Genomic DNA, 24,157 nt, shown 5'->3' with positions numbered 1-24,157 from the left:
GGACTTACACTGCTGACAATCATTTGTACTGTTAAAAGTGACACGTTTTCTGTGTAGGCAGAGATCTTTAACTCACGTTTGTGTTTGCAGCAACCAAATCTCATTGGAAGGCAATGAATAGTATGATATTACAAGGACATTTTCGAGTGTGATTGGGTTTTTTTACGCCACGCAACAAAACTACAGCAATGGCCGCACTTAGTTACGTAAAGTATGTAAAATATGGATGGAAACAACGTAACAGAAGTACGGAAATCACATCACAGTCGTCACTAACGTAACTTCAAAATAACTCAACAACACTTTGGGATATAAACACCGGTCTCCTGATTGAAAGTCCTGTGTTTGTTTGACCCATCCACCTCCCCTCCTCCGGCCATACGCAGTCTCCCTCACGTTTTATTCTATGTCACAAGCTCCGAGTGTAGAATTTTACGCGGATGCGTCTACATTGCAGCCGATATAGACTACATGATGTACAAAAGACACATCAGAAAGCAAGAACGGCGTTCTTAATGCACGCGAAAGGATTTGCGAATTACTGTGTCATTCATATGCCATTTAGTGCGACCAGGCTGGTTTGCAGACTTAATGTACATTTTCACTTTTGAAATGATCAAATGTTTTGTTAAAGGTCACATATTATGCAAAATGCACTTTTCCATGTCTTTTAAACATCAATATCTGTCCCCAGTGTGTCTACAGGCCACCATAGTATCATAAAAGACCATCCTCTCTCTTTTTCTCCTCCTCCGTTTGTCCGGAAATGGGTGCAGAAATAGAAATTCGTTTTTTTCCTAGTCTTCTGACGTCATTAGGCCGAAATGCAAGCCATATATGGCTTTCCTGTTTCCAGTGAAACAGAACAGCAACCCCCTCACCCCCTCACCCCATACCCCGGCTTGGTAACCCCGCCCACGGAGTAGCCGGCTCAGCAAGCTGCGTCCGCCATTGTTATTTCGACTGTTTACTAGTAAACATGCTGAAAGGAAAACCCGCTTGTTCTGTTGTTGGCTGCAATACTCCACACAAAAGCTTGCACCATGTACCCACTTCGGATCCTCTGAAGACCCAGTGGATGGACTTTATTTTCGCTGGTGCTGTGCCCAGACATGTTTCAAAGAAGTTGTTGGTATGTGCAAATCATTTCACAACCGAATGCTTTGTAAATCAGGGTCAGTACCTGGCGGGATACGCTAGTTACCTGAAACTGAATATTGGATCAATACCAACTGTCCGGGATATAATATAGTATAATAGTATTGTATTTACATGCTGCATCAGCCACCATTGTTTCAGGTCAGTATAAGCTGCATTTTCAGAATTGAAATAAAGTGGAAATCACAAGTTTGTGCTGAGTTTGAAGCACAAACAAATGCCAATTCAGCTTTAGCAGTGTGGTTTGTCAAAAATGTCTTTCTTATTTATGGGTTCAGTGAATCCTTTGTTTTTCTATTCATATATTATGAGAATGGTGTTCTATTGATTGAAAATAACAATAAAGGCTTTACAGTATCTGTAAAATGTGTCATGAAATCATGTTTAATATGAACAGTATCTGCTGATGTCAAACTTAGCTACAGTATATACTAAAAAGTAATCACGTTCTTATTTTGGGGCATTATTCTGCAATATCGTGGTGTGTAATGCCATTCATGGTGTGTGGTGAACAGTGTAATGTAAGGCCCACTGAAGTAATGGAAAGGAAGACTGCATAAAATTTAACATACAGGTATTTATTTTCATGAACAACATTAGCATTTAATTGTACTTTTTGATTAAAATTATGATGATCAAATAAGTAAGAAACCACTTACCGCTCTATCGCCCTTTGGTGCAAAGCACCATATTCAGCCCTGTAAACATTATATGCGTTTTGCATCGTGAACAAATTTAAACATACAGGGTCCAACCCAGGATGTTCAATCATGCAGGAGATGTTGTCCGGCAGCTGCTCCATCCGTCTTTTAACCTAGAGTGAATGACATATGGTAAGCCTCATGGAATGTGAAAAATATGTCTAAACACACAACTAAATATAGCTAATAAAAATGTTACCTGTTGTGTCTCCCAGCAGCAGATATTCTCAGGTTCTGTAGGCATTTTTGCACAATTTCCACATGTGCACCTGAACAAATAAATAAAAAATGTGAGCATTTCAACATGTGAAGCATATGATACTATAAACCTGACAGAAGATGCAAAAAAGCTGAGGTGAATGAGCAGTAAGCTTTTTTCCCCACACATTTTTATCGCACAATATGATAGAATATTCGGGATATATCAAGTAAAATATACCTTGCCAATTGAAAAACATGCAACATACGTAGAGCCTAACGTTCACTAAATTACACAAATTACAAAATTGGTTATTGACCAAATACCTCACAATAACGTTACCTACAGAGCCGTGAAAGTAGCATTAGAGCTGACGTTAGCTACCGTTAGCCTCCGTGCTAACCCATACATAAAGTTACACAACAAGTTGAACTAACCATTGTGAAATGTCTTGCTGCATTCGAGGTGGAAGTGCTGCTGCTGCTGGGGCCTCTTCCTCTTCATAGTTTGAGTCGGTGTTCGACTCAGGGTCAAACTGAACAGTCATATTCATAGCTGTTGTCATTATAACATTCAGAGTTGTTTACTGTTACCAAGGTATCAAGCCGAGGGGCGGGGGGGATGGGGCGGAGAGCTACAGCCGGTTCCGCAGAGGGGGTGGGGCGCAGCAGCTCATTCTTATTTAAAGCTACAGACACAGAAATCAGCACTTTTGGAAATGGGCTGAAACAGAGGTTATAGAGACATGCTGGAATGCATGATCTGATTGTTTTTTTGAAAAAAAAACTTCAGAGACATGGTTTGGAGGTGTCTGAGACCTATAATAACTAGTTTAAATGGAGTATAATATGTGACCTTTAAACAAAAAATTGACTAAGTTATATTACCAACTAACAAACTCTCAAAAGAAAACACACAAAGCCACAGTTCATACTTATCACAGTTCTCAAATACACAGACTATTTGCTGGCTTTGTTGGGAGTGGTAGAGGTGAAGAGGGAAGAGATGTTGTCAGCTGGAGTTTAAAAAGGCTGATGTCATCCAGTGGACCACTCACCATGCAGCAATCTCACACACACACACACACACACCAAGGTACACACACCAAGGTACACACTGAGGGGAGGAGAAAAACACCTGACCCATCACCACAAAATTAGTCAGGCACAACAATCCAAAATGACCCAGGGTCATAACATACTGTCTGACTGTTTGTTATCATTTTGTTTTGTTCAGTTGGATTTATAATTGAACATTAAAGTTTGTTAAAATTATTATATGTATGGGTCAATGGGTGTGTAGTGGTAGTAGGTTCTGGTAGGACCGTGTTCTTAAGGGGTTGGATCTGGTTTGGATCCTCTGCTGTGTCGGTGCTTTCTCTCTCCAGGGCTGCAGACCTGCTTGGAGTGTAATCAGTGACATGGGACACACCTTGGCCCCGGTGTGCTCCTTGCTTAAAGGCCTGAGCCTGAAGCAGTCTGTCGGCAGCTCTCCTCTCACACCATATAATACATCTGGGCCTTGTTTCTGGCTCCTTTTCCTTGTGTTTCAGCACAACATCCACATCCACTCCCTTCACTACTGACACTACTGATTCCTCCTCTCTATATTCTTCTGACTTGCTGTTTACATACTTTTTGATTAATAAATCACTCTATTTGTGACAGAGAGGAGATTTTTTAGATTTTTAAATCAACTTTATTAGCCGCTCTTTAACCGTACACAATGTACAATTAAAAGCCTGATAAATTATATGAAAAACACTTCCATAAATAAATAAATTACTCAAGCACATCTCCATAAATGAGTTTTCCCTCTGCTACAGAATGGAGAACCCTCTCAAAACCCCAGATCTGTTGCACCCGCTGCTTTATAAAAGCTGAAATCAACCAGCAGTCTGGATTTGACCATTTTTGTGCACAAAGGTACAACATCAACATTCAATCCCTCCTCCACCTACCTCCTCCGGATTACATACGACGCCATCTTGGCCTGTCCTCAAACAAGGTTTAAAATCTGGCATTTGTGCTTGTGATGGCGAGTGTATTTAAAACCACAAATAAAGACCTGCTTGTTAAAAACCTCTCCACATGTGGTAAAAACAGTTTGTAAAAACAGAAACAGTGCAGAAAGACATTGACACTCTACACTGCATTAAAAACAGTGAAAGACAGTCTCACTTTGGTCACAGAATGGACACTTGTCCTCCAAAGATGTATTAATAACAGACACAAAGGAGTTCACTGCTATGATCCCATGGAGGATTCTCCACTGCATGTTTTTTGGAGAGTGGAGGTTTGTACAAGGACCTCCACGAGGGTCTTGTTCTGGGATCCAGACACAGGTAACTCCTCAATGGAGTGTCAGTCCATCCATTCAGTTTGTTTCTGTTTAAAGTTTTCACCATGAGTCCGTAAAAACTTTTCCCTGAGGCCTCCTCCAGGGAGGCAGGATGTGCAGGCTCTATTAGAGGTCCACTACAGTCTTTATAATCCGGTGCCAGGAAAATGGCAGGGTACGGGTCCTCCCTGTCCGGAGAGATTGTGCTGTCATTAGAAGAGTTTAAAAGCAGGCCGGACCACCCACAGGACACGTGGATCCGGAGTCGACCGGACCGCCGACAGGACACGTGGATCCGGAGTCGGCCGGACCGCCGACAGGACATGTGGATCAGGAGTCGGCCGGACAGCCAACAGAGCCGACCAGAGCTCCCTGTGCCGTAACGCCCAGCAGGTGGGCTATATGGCCGACTTTTTAGATTTGAGGGAGTCTAACAGCCCTCAATCTCCTGTAGACTCCGCTAAAGTCGGCAGTTCTGCTACCTCAGTCTCCAGATCCTTCATAGACCAGGTTATGTCTCTAGTGACATTGCGAGAGTACTGTTGGCAAAGTTCTTTAATTTGTGCTTTGACAAAATCCCAACACTGCTGAATACAGCTAAAAGCAGGTTTAATTTAATAATAATAATTAATTCATTTAATTTAATTCATTTAAAAGGCCAACGTTAAAATGCCAATAGGCACTATTAAAATGTACATTATTAATAAAAACAGAACAGGAGACGAGACAGTGATCAGTAAAACCCACAGGCTGAATGTGACATCTTTTAAAAATGTTCACATGGTAATTAAAACAATAAAGACGGTCATGCGCGTGCATGTGAGGTGGAGCGAGCTGTGCGAGTGAGAACGAGCGCGGTGCGTGAGTGAAGGCAAGCAGAGGAGCAGCAGAGACTACCGACCTGGAGACCAAAGCTACGGTCTCCCCCGCGTCCTCAGACTGCGGCCAACACTGTTTAACAGACGGGCTTCACTAGATACAACTTTGCGGTTTCGGTGCTTCCGTGTAGTTTGTGTTGGAGTCTTGTCTGAACAGCGTAGCCACACGCGAGCGCGCATGGGACACCGACCCGGATTGATTTATATGTGTAAGAAGTTAAAAACAGTCCCTTTAATTTTTCTTATGGTCAGGATGTATAAAGCAGCACAGCCCTGTGTCATTCCTCTCTCCAGACAGCATCACATTTCTATGAAAACAGGTAACGTTACTGTTTAAAACATGGGTCTGAAATAAAGTCATCTCGTGTCATGCATTAGCATTACGTTATGATTTGTACTATTATAAAGTGTCACCAAGAAAACAATAGTCTAACGCTACAGCAACCAACCAAATAAGTGTGGGCATCAGCATCATGATTAGCATGTGTTACATATATCATTGGAAAATATACAGTATATACTTTTTAGAATTATCTGGACCGGGACAAACTAGTAAAACCGCGATTTTCCAACGACCGGTAAAACGCAGGGGTCAACCGCAGAGTTCAACCGCAGAGGTCAACCTGGCCCGGAACAGTAAACATTAGCTTGTTAACGTTAGGTAGCTAGATGATACGCTACATGATTGGCACCCAGCCACCCCTCTCTGATCACTTTTATTCATTTTATGAATTTACTTTGAATATGTTTTTTTTTTTTCCTGATTTAAGAGAATGAATTAGATTTCCGCTGTTGTCTAATCTGATTGTTTATAAATGCTATATAATATATAATATATGATATAAAGTTAATGATTGTGTTTTTATACCTGACATTATTTCTTCTTCTATTTTAGATTTTTGTTTAATCTGTTTCAGAATAATATATTGTTTCATTAGTGCATCATATTTTGTATTTTTAGCTTTATTTAATTCTCTGCATTTAAATTTGAGGAACTTTTTTATTCTATGTTTTAATATTTCACATAATTTAATATCAGATTTGTTAGAATTTTTAATTGTATTATTTTTTGTATTTCCTGTTTCAGTTTTATTAATAAATGTGTATTTTTTTTTAAGTATTCCTGCACCGCATTTTCATATCGCACCGGTGAGAAATGTCTTTTAGGGCCTGGTCACAAAAAAGTGACATGGAATGTGTACTTCTAGAAGTTTGGTGACATAGTCACTGCTCAAAGCGATCGTTGGCAAACTACTGCAGCTATCAAACTAACTGCTAATACATTTACATTCACATTTACTCTCTGAACTTGTATCTATTTTCTCTGTACTGAGCAAGCCCCCAGGAAGTGCGCCGATCATCGATCCGGATTTTCATAGTGGCCAAACGGCGGTACTGCAACTTCCGTGTCAGTCACGTGATGCCATTGGGCCCAAAAAGACTTATTCCCATAGACTTACATTGGGAAGAGACATCTGTAACTCAGCGGATACTTTTTTTGAGGTGAATGAACTTCCCAGTACGAACACTAATATTCCTTATTTAAAAAATTAAGTTTTTAAAGTTGTAAAACGCACTAATAGCTGAATCCAGAGTTATTTCCCTTCCTCCGTTCATGTGAATGAGACCCAGACCGAGGCTGGAACGCAAGCCGCGTTGACAGCGTGACGTTAAGACCCCGTGACCGAGTCATGTGACCGAGTGGACGCTACTGCGCCAATCATCTCTGACGCTACTCCGTCAAGATCCGGGTACTTTTCCAGACGGAAGTCGAGCCATTTAGGCTTCATGCGCCAATGAGCAACTCTCATAGGCATGACCGGGCCCCTGCCTCCAACGCTGGATCCAGTTCTTTTAATACTTCCACGGTACTGAGCCTTTTACTCGCCCCCCTGGCATGATGTTCTCAGGATTGGATGTCATTAAAGCGTTATTGAAGAGGTCAAAAAAAAGCTCTCTCTTAGAAAGCTCATTAGCTTGATCACTACAGGACAATAAGTTCATAGTTTATTCAAGACAGGTATTTGTGCCTTTGAGTCTTATCACTATCTGCGAACCATTCTTCTTATGTTAAGCAGTGTGTACTCCAACAGGAGTACAACTTCAGCACAAATTTGCAGGTTCAATTTCATGGAAATGAAATGAAAGGACTCTTGCCCAATGCATGCTGGGATAGATTGCAGCCCTCCCATGACACTAAACGAATGAGCAGGTAGGCCTATAGAAAATCCCTAAAATTCTTGGTTTGATTTGATATCAAACAATGTTATCATGATGCATTTTTTAAAGAGCAAGAATGCCTGAGCATCAGGCCTCACATTTGCATTTTCTTGTTTGAGACTCGAGAATAAAACACTGTAGCGTAGCCTGACCCATTTAAACAGTCTTCTCTCAGAAGCACATGTAACAGAAAGAAAAGGCCGCGTTTTACATTATAACAAAAATAAGTCAGATCTGCAGCAACTCCAACCCAGTATATTCCCACATGACCGTTCCCTCCCAGTTCAGCTGGTTGACATGCTGCCACAAGCCAGTGGCCACCAGTGGCCACAGCGAGGGCTACCATATGCTGCACAGCGGGTCATCTGGGAGCTGCACATCCTGGCTCAGTATCAGGCTTCATTACTACCGCGGCGTCAGCCAGGGAGGAGGGCAAGGCTCTATACAGCAACGACTCCGTCAGAGATGAGCAGCTCTGAATTCACTCAGCCAAATGTTTCACATCAAACACCTATATTCTGTTTCACAGACTCCGAGCTTTTATTCTGCCTCCGAACAGAGAAAGCCCGGAGTTGGACTTGTGTAAGAGAGTTGGAGAAACAGGAGTTTCGCAAAGAGGGTTTCTGTTAGAGAGAATTAGGTTAATATCACTCAGCTATGGATGTCCTCAGGGCTCTCTCTCTCTCTCTCTCTCTCTTGTTATCAATGTTTTAAAAGCAGATTTTTGAATGTTTAAAAAGGCTCGAAACTAAAGCATGTGATTCTGTCCTCACTCTGCTCAGCTCACATCGGCTCCCCGCAGAAAGAGAGCAAGAAATCTTCTTCATATAAAGGGAAAACTATCCCAGTAAATGTGATGTTTTATTCAGAGCCACTTCACTTCATCATCCTCAGTCCCCCTCCTTTACCCAGTGAAACTCTAAATCTACCTCCACAAACTGAAAAGTACCTTGATGAAAGTCTCTGGGCTGCCACTGAACTTTAGACATCTTGTTGATTCTCCCTGCCGGCGCAGGTGCATGCTGCTAAAGCTAGACTGTGAGTGTATTTGTATGCAGCATTGAGATGCTTTGATCAACATAGCAGCTCTGGCTGAGGCAGGGTGGTGGGGGAGGGTCAGATTTACATTCTCACCCATGGACACGCAGAATATTGACTCCAGAGTCTGTCTGACAGTTGTACGCCTCCACCAACCAGTGTCTGTCCAAATTGTTATCACTTCATCATTTTATCCTGTATCACATTTGTGTGATATTGTCATAATTACCTCCGTCACGGCCGTAGGCCTAGGAAGGATGTAGTGTTTTCACCGGCGTTGGTTTGTTTGTTTGTTTGTTTGTTTGTTTGTTTGTCTGTCTGTTAGCAGGATTACTCCAAAAGTCCATGATGAATTTGAATGAAAGTTTTTGGAGGGGTGAGGTGTGGCACAATGAACAATCCATTAGATTTTGGTGGCGATCCGGATCATGGCCTTGATTCAGGAATATTTTTAAGTATTCCAATCAGCCAGAACATTAAAGGTCCCATATTATAAAAGAGTGAGATTTTCATGTTTTTTTTATTATAAAGCAGGCTTAAGTCCTATATAAATACCGTGAAAGTATCGAAACACTTAATCCACAGAGAAATACACACAGTCCATAATCAGAAACTGAGCTTTTGAAACAAGCCGTCAGGATTTCTGTCCATTTGTGATGTCACAAATCTAAACTATTTAGACCATTTCACAGTTTTAAACGTAAACATTCTAAACGGGTCCCAGTTTATTTCCTGTTGCAGTGTATGTGAATTGACATCAGCTGACAGGAAGTAAACATGGACCCAAGCTGTTGCCTAGCAACGCAATTCTGTTGCAATTCCATTAGAATTCCTTTGAAATGCGCTAAAACGGCGCGTTTCACGCAACGGGTAAATATAGGTACATTCAAGCAGACAGTATGAGGAAAATAAAGGGGTTTTTTTTAAATTACAGCATGACCCCTGGGTTAGAAGCTATAAATGTACTGAGAGCTGAACACACAGAGACTTTTAAAAACGTCTTTCGCTCTGGTCTCCTGCACAGAATGGAGTCTCGCTCGCAACCTGCTCACAACACACACTTGTTTGAGGGGGAGTTATTACGGGTTGGCCGCGGTCGGGACGAGACGTCACCGCAACCCGCTTGGAAGTTGGTCGGCCCCACCTTGGCCTGACTCCGGAGAAGGTCCATTTGGAGCGCAGCTCGGCACCCTAAAACTGGTAATGGAAACACAAATCATGGTTTGAGCCAAAAGTTCTAATGGTCAGATAGTCCAGATCACTAAAAACACCAGATTAAGAACCTTGGAGTTCTTCAATGTCAACTCAGTTTCAACAATCATATCAGTAGCATCACCGAGGTTGCTTTTTTCCAACTCAGAAATGTTTCCAGAATCAGAGGTTTTCTTTCACGAGACTCAGAGAAACTCATGCATTTGTTATGAGCAGACTACAGTAGATAACTGCAATTCTCTTTTTTGGGTCTTCCAAACGAAACAATCTGTAGATTAAAATTTATCAGAAGAGATAGAGATAAGATCAAAACCTATAACTCTCCAGTCCTCCAAAACCTTCATTGCTTACCTGTTGCTTTCAGAATACAATTCAAAATCCTCCTTCTGGTTTACAAAGGAACTTCCTAGTCTGGCACCACAGTACATCTCAGACATGCTGTCAGTTTATAACCCAACCAGATCACTCCGGTCACGAGGTGGAAATCTCCTCCATGTGCCCAGAGCACGTTCTTAGTCCGGAGAGATGTCTTTCAGTATTCATGCAACTGTAGAGTGGACCAGTTTACCTGCTGATCTTAGACCTGCTCCGGTACTGTGTTCTTTTAAAACCAAGACCTCCCTCACTGAAGCATTAATGTGTGTTAAATGAACACACCGTATTTGTACAATATGCTTGTTTGTATGTGTATACGTACATGTATTTCTATATGTATGGATGCATCAATGCCTCTGTTTATTTGCAAATTTGTGCTGCTTTTATTTTGTTGCTTTGTTTTGGGGTTTATGTGAAGCACTGTGATGCTTTTGTATGAATTGGTGCTTTACAAGTACTTTAAAATTGAATTTAATGGATTGAACAAATTGAGCCATTGTTACAATGCTATTATGTGTCTGTATTAAAGGCCTCATATCCTGCTCATTTTCAGGTTCATACTTGTATTTTGTGTTTCTACTAGAACATGTTTACATGCTGTAATGTTAAAAAACCCTTTATTTTCCTCATACTGTCGGCCTGAATATGCCTGTATTTACCCTCTGTCTGAAACGCTCCTTTTTAGCGCATTTCAACGGAATTGCGACGAAATTGCAACAGAATTGCGTTGCTAGGCAACAGCTTGGGTCCATGTGTACTTCCCGTCAGCTGATTTCATTCACATACACTGCAACCAGGAATAAACTGGGATACATTTAGAATGTTTACGTTTAAATCTGTGTAAAGGGTCTAAACATTGTATATTTGTGACATCACAAATGGACAGAAATCCTGATGGCTTGTTTCAAATGCAGAGTTTCTGAATACGGGCTGTGTGTATTTCCCTGTGGATTGAGCATTTCGATATTTTCACAGTATTTATATAGGACTTAAGCCTGCTTTATAATAAAAAAAACTTGAAAATCTAAATTTTTTATAATATGGGACCTTTAACAGTTGAGCCATATTGTTTTTTGGGCAATGGTCCAGGTGAGTATGGCGTTGCAGTATTTGTGCAGGTGACTGATGGGTGTGATGTCTCCGAAGAGGCAGAGGGAAGTGGAAATTGGAACACAGTGACCCAGGATTTGTGAGATGATAGTTATTATGTTGTTCCAGAAGTTGTGGGTTGGTGTGCCGAGCCATACTGAGTGAAATAATGTGTCTGTGGTGTTGAGAGTGCGTTGGGGACATACAGTAGGTCAGTGTCTGAGACCCATTAGGTGCATTCTGTGTTGATTTATGTGTGTTCTGTGTATGAGCGTATATTGAATGAGCTGTAATCTGGTCTCCTCTAATGAATCACCACCTTATTGTGGTGGAGGGGTTTGTGTGCCCCAGTGATCCTGGGAGCTGTATTGTCGGGGGACATTAGCTCCTGGTAGGGTCTCCCAAGGCAAAGTCAGTCTCAGGGGAGGGGCCAGACCAAGAGCAGTTCACAGACCTCAATGAATCGGACTACACGGACTGGAGCATCCTCCCCCCCTCCTGGAGCCGGGTCTGGCTCCAGGAGGGGGGGATTACTGGTGATCCATTTTCTTAGTCTGATTTTGCTACGTTTTTTTTGTTTTGCCTCTCAGGGGAAACAGGTGGACGAAAAAAACATTTGTAGGCGGATTTTTTGAGACTTGAAGTGTTTGTTGTTGAAATGCTTACTTCAACCACCAGAGGGCACCACTACTGTTCTAAGTAGGACTGAGCGTTCAGGTTTTCTTCCAGGTTCATGGGTCCATGTTTACTTCCTGTCAGTTTATGTCATTCACATACACTGAGACAAGAAATAAACTGAGACACATCGGGACGTTTACAACTGTGAAATGGTCTAACATTATATTGTCTGTTAGCAAGTTATGTAACATTACTGCAATGTCTTTTGTTTGGCTAGAAATGTATTTTAATCTGCCGTTAGCGTTAGCTGTACTGACGTTAGCTGTTAGCCCACTAGCTAGAAGTGAAAATATGTTCATGGCTAAAAAACAGTTATGACCCAGGTTAAGTCGACTGTCAAGCTAACGTTAGTTTACTGTAACGTTAGTTTGTGTTGGGTTTTGTCACATTGTTTGAGGGAACTAAATTCTTCCACCTGTTTTCCTAAAGAGAAGAAGAAAAAAGGAACTTAGAGAAATCAGCCTAAAAAAAAAAAAAAAAATTCTCCCGTTTTCACACAGAGGAAAAAAAACTAACTTACTAACTAAAAATAATAATAATAATAATTTAACTTAGAAAAATCCGCCTACATTTTTTTCTACCTGTTTTCACAGACAGAAAGATTATCCTGGCAAAAAAAAATCCACTTGTTCTTAAGTCATAAACACAGGAGAGAAAAATAATTTATATCAGACTCAGAAAATGGATCACCAGAAGAAAAAAAAATGTGCGCTTGCCTTTCAGGGCTTCCGTACTTGGCTGAACACTTGATGGTTATACTGAGAGATGAGCATCCATATTGCATAGTATGCCCAGCTAATCAACATTTTATAAATCGTGGGGCCCTACGCAACCAGCTCAGTGAGCGTGTGAGGCCGTCCGGGTCTGTTTCAAGCTCTCTTGTGGAACATTTCAAGTGCACTTGGGGGCCCTCTGGTGGCCACGGGGGCCCTAAGCAGGTGCTTAGTTTGCTTATGCATCAGACCAGCTAACTTGATTTTATTGTTAATTAACAGTGGTGAGGGTGGACACCAAAACCCACAATTTCCATCCTACAACTCCCATTGTGTCACCAAAGTTAGTTTGACATTTTCTTTGTAAAAAAAAAAAGTGATTGATTTATAAACATAATGCCTGTTTGAAACTTTTCTCTAACATTTTCTGCTCACATGCTCATCCTGGTGAGAACAGTCTGTCCCTTTAGTAATGGATTAGTGATTTTGTGATTGATTTCTTTGTTTTGTTTTAAGATAATAATAATTTGTGGCTAATAATTTTTGGTCTCAGAGTCTAAATATGATAATTGTTGCAGCCAAAAGGTTTTGGCAGATGGTAAAGTTAAGGTTCATATTTTTATTGGGCTCTTAATGGTACAATAATGCTGCCTCTGTGCACATTTGGCCTCTTATATGTACAGATCATGCCACATACTAAAAACTAATAAATACAAATAAAAATGAACAGAGGCAGTGTCGTGAATTTTATTAGATTTAGTTTCACTGTAAATAAAACTTTATTTACATTATTCAAATCTCACAGTTAAGTCTGAAAAAAATTTGACATTTGTGAATGCAAGTTAGAATTTGGTGTTCTCTGTATTGAAAAAGGTCTAATATGTCAATATATTCATTATAAGCCTGCGACCCTCTTGATTGCAGGCTCAAACCCGGCTTCTGTATGGAGTTCGCATGTTCTCCCCGTGTTAGCCTGGGTTTTCCCCGGGTTCTCAGGTTTCCTCCCACAGTCCAAAGACATGCAGGTTAGGTTCATTGTTGACTCTAAATGTCCTGTAGGTGTGAATGTGAGTATGAATGGTTGCTCCAGCCTCCCCCCCTCACATCTTCTTCTAACAACACAAGTCCCCTCAGCTGATCTCTGCCTGCTGTTTTACTAACCACACCATGAAAGCACACAATAACAGTAGATTGTAGATCGCAATTAAGATTTTATTCACCTGAGCAGGAGCAGCGTTACCACGGCAACTGCACTGTTATACCTGCCGGACTGTAAGAAATACCTCATTATTTTGCTATTTTCCGTCGGCAATTCGAGACGCTTCTTGAAGCACACACACCGAAAAAACTCAGGAAAGGGAACATTTACATTTTTAGGATCCATCTGAAGGACGAGATCTCCTCCACCACGCTCGGCTAGTTATAGCTGCAATCATCAGGAATCCCAAGTGTAAATCACTATCCTGATTAGATGGTGATATAGTGAAAACCAGTGGGGCTGTTGATGCTGACAGTGGGGACCACTGATCATCATCATTATCATCAGAGTATTAATAATACTTTTATATGCAGACACAGCTCTCCATGCCTGGCTGATAACTGGTTGGGAAGAACAGGAGTCTGCCAACAGCAGCAGAAACTTTTAATGAGCCTGAACTATATCGGGATCCTAATTCATACTCTGACAGCCAGGTAGGAACACGCACGCACACACACACACACACACACACACACACACACACGAGAGTCAAGACACATATGAAGATGCACAAATAAGGCAGCGCTATTTTTGCACCTTATTCCCTTAAACAGGCACACACACACACACACACACACACACACACACACACACACATTTTCCTGCCCATACACACACCCATGCACACACATGTACAGGTGCATTCCTACTACTGTACATGCAGGCTGATGAATAATAGCAGTTCTTGTCAGGGCTGCAGCAATTATTCAGAAATGTCATTATCCCTAACCCTTACCCCACACAGACTAAACTGTAAGTGTGTCTGCACTGCAGCGCTGCACAATAGAGCCTTTTACAGCTGAGGTCATCAAAAATATGCACGTGCATGTTGGCAACGGAAGTGCATGTTTTGCCCCCAGCTATCCAGACGAGATAGTAAGCTTTAAAGGTCGCCATATCATGTTCATTTTCAGGTTCATACTTGTATTTTGTGTTTCTACAAGAACATGTTTACATGCTGTAATGTTAAAAAATATATATATATTTTCCTCATCCTGTCTGCCTGAATATACCTGTATTCACCCTCTGTCTGAAACGCTCCGTTTTGGTGCAATTGCAATGGAATTGCAATGGAATTGCAATGGAATTGCAATGAAATTGCGTTGCTTGGCACCATTTAGGTCCATGTTTACTTCCTGTCAGCTGATGACGTTCACATACACTGCATCCGGAAATAAACTGGGACACATTTAGAATGTTTATGTTTAAAACCGTGTAATGGTTGTAATTATCGTATATTTGTGACATCTCAAATGGACAGAAATCCTGATGGCTTGTTTCAAACGCACAATTTCTGAATATGAGCTGTGTGTATTTCTCCGTATATTGAGCGTTTTGATAGTTTAACAGTATTTATATCGCACTTAAACCTGCTTTATAATATAAAAGACATGAAAATCTCACTTTTTACAATATGGGACCTTTAAACATTGAATGAAAATTGGCTCTGAGGGACGCTCACTAGCTAAAAACATTTTGTAAACCTCCAGAAAACTCCTTTCTAAAGACCTACCACAAAACATCAGATTGGGGAAACACACACATGCCATCTACTACCATAAACGTGGATCAAATCAATACCAAAGTGGAGGAAATAACAGACCTCGAAGCCTTCATCGATCAATATTTCCTCGGACGGCAACCCGCAGCACAGCTTCAGCAACCCCACAATAGAAAGAAAGAAAAAAGACTCATCCACCGATTCAGATGACTTGGGAACCGTGGAAATCGAGGTCAGTGTCCTCTCCAGCAGTAACAAAGAATTAGACCTTCCACTATACACAAAGAAATAAAAGACTTATGTTCCAGTCTGGAATTTGCCCACAGCCATACCGCAGCACTGCTGAAATCTGTCAAATCAGTCAATGAACAAATGCTAACAGTTACTAAATAAAACAACTGAAAGAGACTGTTTTTGGACATACATTGGACATGATGACAGAGAGGTGACATACCTCTGTCAGGTTTAACTACCAGCAGGATTAGCTAAACGGGTTCCACAGAGTCTGAGGAACTCGCTGGAGGACTGGGTGTCTGTAGGAATCAACACGATGTGGAAGATTGGAATCAACATGTCTGCTAGTCTCACTACAGGTCTGAACTTCTTTAACTCACATTTATGCTATTTATTATAGCAACACGCTTTATTGTTCCAGACAGCATGTATGTATCACAGGGGAGCAGAGATAGCAACTGTACATGAGGGAGAGGGCTGCTGAGTCAGGAGCCCTTAACAAGAATGGGCATTAAACAGCCGTATTAGCATTTCACCTCCAGCCTTTGCCCAGACTAGGGGTCAGCAACATGCGTCTCCGGAGCCACATACGTCTCTTTAGCTCCTCTCCAATGGCTCCCTGTGGATTTATAAAAATGGAAATGAATAACTGTTTTTTGTTTATATTTTCATTTTTATTTATCATTGTTGTAGGTCTAATGTACGGCGGTACGACAGAGCATTAGGGCCACATTGAGGGGAAAAAAATAAATCTGAGATTTTGGGAATAAAGTCATAATATTCTAAAGTAGTAATTTTACGTGTTATCTTTTTTTTTCTTGTAAAGTTATGACTTTATTGTCGATATATTACGACGTTTTCTCGTGAAGTTATTACTTACTATAACCACTCCATTTTACTTTTATTGGCCTTTTCTTGACTGTATTCGGAAATTGTTAATTGTTTATGTGTCTCTGTCCTCATTTGTTTGCTTTGTTGTGATTTTAGCTTGTCATCGCCACTTTCAATATTGACTTGATGTATTATTTTTATTAATGTAAAGCACTTTTGTATCTGTAAAAGGTGCTATACAAATAAACTTTACTTACTTACAATGCGGCGTCTATGTATATATTTGTATGCAGCCCAGCAATGACACCCTTAAAATCACTGGGTGCTACCGCCGGCTGGTGGTGTGTAGGCCACAGTGCAGACTGACTGTACAGACAAGTCTCCACACACATCTGCAGATCTCTGCCACTGCAGAAGAGTAGTAAATGTTCCATGTAGTGAGACAGCCAATGAGAGGCTTGCTGAGTTGTAACTGATGATTTGTCTGTATTTCCAGCTATAGGAGCAAAAATACTTTCAGCCAATAATATCTATGTACGCATTTACAGATTAGTCTACACATTTATAAATCTATAAAGCTGATTACTCACACATGGATTGAGATACAGTTACACAACTCTCCACACACATTTCTATCTGAGGTGGCTAGGCTCCCCTACTTCTCGACAGCCTAAGTTATAAAGAGGTAGGCGGGCTGCGGTGTTTAATCCTTAGCCTGTCTGGATCGGGGTGGTTAGGTTGATGTCATAGCGCGACAGGGTGTACATCGGGCTCCATCCTGTACCCATAGAGTCTAGTAGAGAGCCTGTGTGAATTAGAACAAAGGTTACGATATTGTAACCCTAGTTCTGTAAGCACAGGCAGAGTCCTCTACCAAAGAGGCCCTGCCACTCCTGCGGCGCTCACTGAAGAGGGCGTGGGATGCCAGGCAGCGCTGGATGCCGCCATATATACTGTGGTAATGCACGTATTTGGTAGGCACGTCCTGAGTGGCCGGCTACATTTGTGCAAATCTCAGTGGGCGAATGTGTATGTGTGATTGGAGGAGAGTATTACCCATAGAGTCCAGGAGATAGAACTAGGGTTACAATATGGTATCCTTTGTTTCTTCAGGCAGCGTGGGTCCTAGTGGCTCTGGGTTGGATCTTTATCCCCGTCTACATCTCTGCTGGTGTGGTGACCATGCCTGAATACTTGGCCAAACGCTTTGGAGGACAGAGGAGACGCATATACATGTCTGTTCTGTCACTAATCCTCTACATCTTCATCAATATATCTGTAAGACACACACACAAACACACAAACTAACCATAACCACTACTTGCCTAATTCTAACCCTAACCTAACCTTAAACCAAGTCTTCACCCTAAAATGTTATGATTGACATTATGGGGACGTGCATTTTGTCCCCAAAAGCCCCCACAATGTGACTGTGTAAACAAATGTATGTCCCCACAACATGAGTAGTACACAAACACACACATTTACATTTATTCATTTTGTTTCAGTACTACGGACAGCACCACACCTCCACACACAGCCAACAGTGCTGTCCATGGTTCTGAAACAACGTCGTTGATAATCTCTATAAAACACAGGTTAGAGCAGGTTTTAGTTGAATATAGGTAAACAGTCCGTGTTTACGGAACACCTCCGACAAGACGTAATCTGGGAACCCCCTAGAGCGTCCGTAGCATTAAAATCAGGTCCGACCAAAGTATAGCCTTAGACAAAATCTCAACAGATGGATGTATTCATAGAAGCATGACTCGGAAATACTTTGATTCCCAGGTCTCTAGGACCATTTGTCACATTTTTTTCAAAAGTCTGATATTGTCTATAAACACGTGTGTGTGTGTGTGTGTGTGTGTGTGCGTGTGTGTGTGTGTGTGTGTGTGTGTGTGTGTGTGTGTGTGTGTGTGTGTGTGTGTGTGTGTAGTGTGCACGTGTGTGTGTGTGCACGTGTGTTTGGGTGACATCACAGCAGTGGTGACATTCCAGCAATGGTGACATCATCACTGCATCGTGACATCACCTGATGGAACACTGTGATGAATTAAAGGAGTGGTGACATCAGTTGTGACATCTTAAAGGAGCGGTGACATCATAAAGGAGTGACATTCAGGAGAGAGTCCCAGAATCACACAACTGTAGTTGAATCTGAAGACTCGATCAGACGAAACACATCGACTGAGAGAAGCAGTTGTCTCAAGAGGAAGAGGTATGAATTTTATGAATGCATTGCTTTAGATTAAACCTCCCAACAGTATATGAAGCAGTTAAAATTAGCCCCAACATTTAAATGCAGCTTACATGTTAGTTAGTTGCAGCCCTAATTATTATTAACGATTATTTTCACTCATCAGACTATCTACTGAGAGAAGCAGTGAATTTCTCTCCAAAAACCACGAAGCATCGACAAGAATTGACCGTAAATCAGCATCATGGTATCATCAAGAACTTCCCAGCCAGAAGCCATCATGCCCGAGTTCAACGTCCGTCACGTTGTTTCCAAGCTGCTCGACTCCTTTTTTAAGGGGATGACGGCGGATCAGTGGGGAATGATGAAATCCGGCAGCCCCGACGACGCCACTATGACCATGATGGGAGAGTTGCTGTTGGACATTACAGCGGCCTTGACAAAATCTTTCCTGAAATCTCTCGGGAGCACGACCCTGGCGTCTGAGGACGACGTCCAAATCAATCTGGGCGACACCATCTCTCAGGGCTTTGCCGAAGCTCTGGGCGTCGACATCTCGGTTCAGTGTCCGAGCTCCAAAAGCTTGACGACATTGATCTCTGCAGAGGTTTCGGAGAGCGTCCAAAGTGCCCTCTCCAGCACCGAGGGCATAGTTCAGCGCCTCACTCCTCCCGGCAGACTCAACAGCATGATTCTGCACGCCTGCAAAATGTGCCAAGCGTTCATCGGCAGGATGAAGTCGGTGTTCTCGCCTCGACGGCGCAAGCAGAGGACCATCTCTGAAGAATCAGATGTGGAACTGGAACCCTCAGACGCCGAAGACCGCCATGCGGCGACGCCTTCGTCGAACGTTGTGATTTCGATGAAAGACATCACATATGTAACAATCATCATCAAGAAGCAGTTGAACGACATCACAGAACCTCTCTTGGTTGACGTGCCGGACTCCGAGTACACGCTGCTGCAGTCTCAAAGCGCTCGGGAGATTGAAGACGTCGCAGAAGACATCGCTCGGAGCATCGCCGAAGAGGCTCTAAGACAGACTCCTTCGGAGCAGAAGCGCAAACGCTCAAAGAAAAACATCGGAAGCAAAATTAAGAAGCTTTTGGCAAAGTGCTTTGCCAAATCGTGCATCCATCGCATCGTGGCACAGATGACGAAAAAATTCCACCGAGGCTCCAAAGTTCACAGTCGGGAGTCGGCAAAGTCTCTCACGAAGAAGATTAACGATCTGATGAAAAAACCAGAGAACCGCGATCTTCTGGGGCTCGGCACTCCGCTCCTAACCATTCCCCCCGGTCGAGTCTTGGAGTTCACAAAGGTCTTAAGTGATCTCCTCTACACACACATCCTACACGGACCAGAGATCATCCCCGAGCCGGTGATACGTGCCAACATGCGCGCCGACTTGCAGCGGAAGGTGCTCGGTTTCCTGTCTCTGGCCAGATGGTGGCAGATCTTTCAGTCCGACAACCTCGTCGACAATTTGAGACACGCCATACTGGGCACTAAGCCGAGGGCCAAGAAACCTTTGGCAATCGCTGCACCGTCTGCCCCGGTAACCGTGACCAAGAGTCGTGATGACTCTGCACGGCGAGCGCGGAACGTACAAAACAAAAACTGCGTCGAGGTGCTCTTGGAGAGGCTGGTCACGCGGATCTTCAAGAAGGCGAAAGTGACCTGGACCCTTTCAAACGTCCATGACATCATCCAGCGCCTTTTTGAACAAACGTGGGCCGAAGTCGAGGGTCTCGATTTCGATTCCAGCCCAGAAACATGGGAAAACCTCGAAAAGGCAATTTACCGGGACCTGATTAAGACGTGGGGCAATGCGATGTGGGTGCTGGTGTCCTTGAAAGGGGGTAAACCGGCACTCGGACACCGTATCGCCTCCGCCGTCAAAGGTCACCTGATGGCACCACCGAGACAGAGGTCCTGCATGTGCAGGTTTTTCTCTTCTATGCTCACCGCCGTGACGAGGCGTTAAGGTGGTTCATGGGGTTTTCTCCGGGGGCTCCGGTTTATCCCACATATAGTGAATCTGACTTACTATATATAAAAAAATGTCTTGAATGTGTCATTCATTTTGAAGGAAAAATTGACTTTTTCTTTCTGAATGAATGCGAGGGCTTGAGCTCTCAGCGCCACCTCAGTAGTCAGTGTTGTCTACTGTTGTGGAACGCACGGGTTCGATCTGGGTGATCCAGTTCTCCCACAATCAGTGCATAATAATGATCATCTAATAAAATAAAATAAATAATAATATAAATAAATAATATGAATTCATTTCTGCTCATTTCTCTCATCATTTGCTGTAAATATTCAACTCAGACTGAAGTTCTGCTGATTCAGTGAATTTGTATAAAGTACAAAAATAAAGTACAAAGAAAAGTGTGTTTTGCACACTCTCTTCCATCATATACACTGATCTTAATTATTGCATATTTGAATGAGTTTACCTGCCTGATTGTAAACATGTAGAGAATTATTGTAAAGGAGAATCAGGCTTCTTGTGTGTTTTAGCCCACACAGTCTGTAAATAACTATTAATATTTAAAACCACGCCTATTCCTGACCGATCAGAACTGTTGTAATTAAAGATCATTAGACCTTATTTATCATGTTTAGATATTTATTTACTGACACCTTCACTGTAAGGTGTATCAAGACATATCACAATGATGGTGTATTGTTTTACTAGAAACATAAATGCACTCTTATTCAATGACAATAAATTAGGTTATTTTAAGGGGGTTGGGGGGTTAAGTGTAAGGATAACTGTTTACAAAACCAAGTCAGTCAGAAAGAAAGCATTCATATCATTAGTTCAGTGTTCACTGCATCCATTCAGATAAACCTCCTTTGTGGTAAAACAGAGGGAACTGTGACATCTGCTGGCAGAAAGCAGCTCCAGCAGGAACAACAGAACATGAACAGTGGCGAGAACGACCGCTTCAACACGGATTTCTGAGGGGAAAAAGCTCCACGGGCGACTTTATGTGTCTGTGTTCAGTCATGTAACGTGAAAACTAGCAGAGTCACACATGAAACTGGAATTTTCCTGTACGTACATGATTAGTAAATATAAATTCTAGAGGTCGGAGGCTCCTGTTCGTCCCTATTAGAGTGTCTCAGTGGAGCGTGAAGCCAAAATGGATCGACTCCCGAGTGATAAAGTACGCGGATCATCCGCCGATCTTCCTCATCCATCGGGCCCATAGAGCAGACGCAGTAGTGTTTCCTTTAACTCCTCCTCCCAGCCCTCGCTCCAGCCTCGGTCTGGGTCTCATTCACATGAACGGTGGAAGGGAAATAACTCTGGATTCAGCTATTAGTGCATTTTACAACTTTTAGGACCTTATGACTTAAATAAGGACTATTAGGGCGTTCATACTGGGGAGTTGATTCACCTCAAAATAAAATATCCTCTGAGTTACAGACGTCTCTTTCCCAATGTAAGTCTATGGGAAAAAGTTTTTTTTAGGCCCAATGGCATCACGTGACTGACACGAAAGTTGTAGTACCGTCGTTTGCTGCTACGAAAGTGGGCATCAAAGCTCGGCGCTCGTCCTGAGGGCTTGGTTTTAATAAGGTAACTTTATTAACTTCCACTGTTATTTAGAAATATGTGGAAATAAACAGCAAAACTCCATCGTTCCACAGAGTGGAGCTGCGACACAAAGCAAAGCAGAAAGATCTATTTAAATGTCTTCATCTACAGTTATGTTGTCATAAACTGAACTATTCTGCAGAGGCATGTTGGGTTCAGAATATATATACATATATATATATATATATGTATATATATTTAAAAAGACTAAAATAAGATCCAGGTCCAGGTGGTGAACCTCTGTGGATCATCAGGACACGGCTGATCCTCTCAACACATCCACTTTTCTGATCACTCAGACTCTGACAGAGACCACCACCTTTGGTTCCATCTGATGAGAGAAGAAGAGAAGTCATGAATCAGTGTTTACAGAGACTCCCTTCATCAGCTGTCAGTCTGTGATGCAGCACACAGTTCATTTATAAAACTATCACTGGCAGAACCAACCTCCATATCTCTGCTCACTACTCAATATCTCCAACACTAACCGCAATTTATCTTCTAGTAAATTCATCAGTACGGTCGTGCCTAAAGTCTGCACCTCCTCTGGTCGTCACTCATTCCAGTTTGCTGCTCCTAGTGACTGGAACGAGTTAATAAAGACACTAAAACTCCACACCCTCATCCCGTTACCCTCCTTTAAGAACTCTTTACAAGAGATAGTTTCTGATCACTGCACTTGCTTCTGAATTTGCCTCTCTGGAACACACCACATATATATATATATATATATATATATATTGTGATGTTTTAATTTTGTCTAATGTTTTATTGCACTTATCGTATTTTATGTTCTATGATCTAATATCTTGCCTTCTGCAGCTGCCTCTTGGCCAGGCCGTAATTGTAAATGAGAATTGGTTCTCATTTGACTTATCTGGTTAAATAAAGGTAAAATAATAGAAATAGAACATCCAGTACAAAGAGCAGTAGGGACTTCAGTCTGTGTAGCGTAGCCGGCTTCCTTTCAGCTCTCATGTTAACATATTGGAGTGAACACACTGAGCTCAGCACTCACAGACCTGCAGAGACTTTGGGCATCAAGTCTGTAGATTTCACTGAAGTATACAGTGGAAATAAACTGCTGAGAGTCCTGAACTAGGGCTGTCACGATATCAATTTTTCTCAATACGATTATCATGGCAAAAAATTATCACGATAACGATATTATCGCGATGTCATTAAAAAAAATGACGCAATCACTTAAAATACATCTTTAACTTTATTTGGTCTAACTTTTGTTCGTTTTCTTTCCAAAACAGCGGATACCAAGGCAAGGTAAGGCAAGGCAGCTTTATTTGTATAGCACATTTCAACAACAGGGCAATTCAAAGTGCTTTACAGAAACATTCAAGAACATTGCGACAAAATGCAAAAGAACATTAAGACATAATTAAAACAGTTATAAAAACATAAAAACATTAAAACATTAAAGATTAGAAAATAAAAACAAGCTAAAAATAAAAGCTGGGATAGAAGCTAAAATAGCATAAAACACAAAAGAGTAAAAGCTCTTGTGCAGTATCAGATCATTATCTGGTTTAATAAAAGGCAGCCGCAAACAGGAAAGTTTTAAGCTTTGTTTTAAAAGAAGTGAGCGTTGGAGCGGTCCTGCAGGGCTCTGGGAGCTTGTTCCAGATATTTGGTGCATAAAAACTGAATGCTGCTTCTGCATGTTTAGTTCTGACTCTGGGGACACTCAGCAGACCTGATCCAGATGACCTGAGAGGTCTGGATGGTTCATAACACAGCAGAAGATCAGAAATACATTTTGGCCCTAAACCATTTAGTGCTTTGTAAACCAGCAGCAGTATTTTGAAATCAATTCTCTGACATACCAGTGTGTTTTACATGGCAGTGAATGTGTCTGAACTGAATAAACTAATAGAATATAATAAATAGGCTGAGCTGACCTGCTCCTT

The 24,157-nt window shown here is 41.9% G+C and overlaps 1 protein-coding gene and 1 long non-coding RNA gene across 2 annotated transcripts; one reads left to right on the top strand and one right to left on the bottom strand.

Annotated features, from left to right (window-relative positions):
* Positions 1–1,715: 1,715 nt before the first annotated feature.
* Positions 1,716–20,457, bottom strand: LOC119487954. The gene is made up of 6 exons (XR_005206829.1): positions 20,447–20,457; positions 17,780–17,784; positions 14,873–14,885; positions 2,496–2,931; positions 2,059–2,128; positions 1,716–1,972 (listed from the first exon to the last, which is right to left on the bottom strand). It is a non-coding gene; the product is annotated as an uncharacterized LOC119487954 (long non-coding RNA).
* On the top strand, positions 18,493–20,911 carry LOC119487941. The gene is made up of 2 exons (XM_037769030.1): positions 18,493–18,646; positions 18,792–20,911. Exon 2 carries the CDS (start codon positions 18,870–18,872, stop codon positions 20,610–20,612), a length of 1,743 nt encoding a protein of 580 aa, XP_037624958.1. The 5' UTR covers positions 18,493–18,646; positions 18,792–18,869; the 3' UTR covers positions 20,613–20,911.
* The last annotated feature ends 3,246 nt before the right edge of the window (positions 20,912–24,157 follow it).

This window comes from Sebastes umbrosus, chromosome 5, assembly GCF_015220745.1.
Source record: "Sebastes umbrosus isolate fSebUmb1 chromosome 5, fSebUmb1.pri, whole genome shotgun sequence".
Classification (NCBI taxonomy): Eukaryota; Metazoa; Chordata; class Actinopteri; order Perciformes; family Sebastidae; genus Sebastes; species Sebastes umbrosus.
Note: the sequence above shows the minus strand (reverse complement) of the source record. Positions and strands in the feature narration are given on the sequence as shown.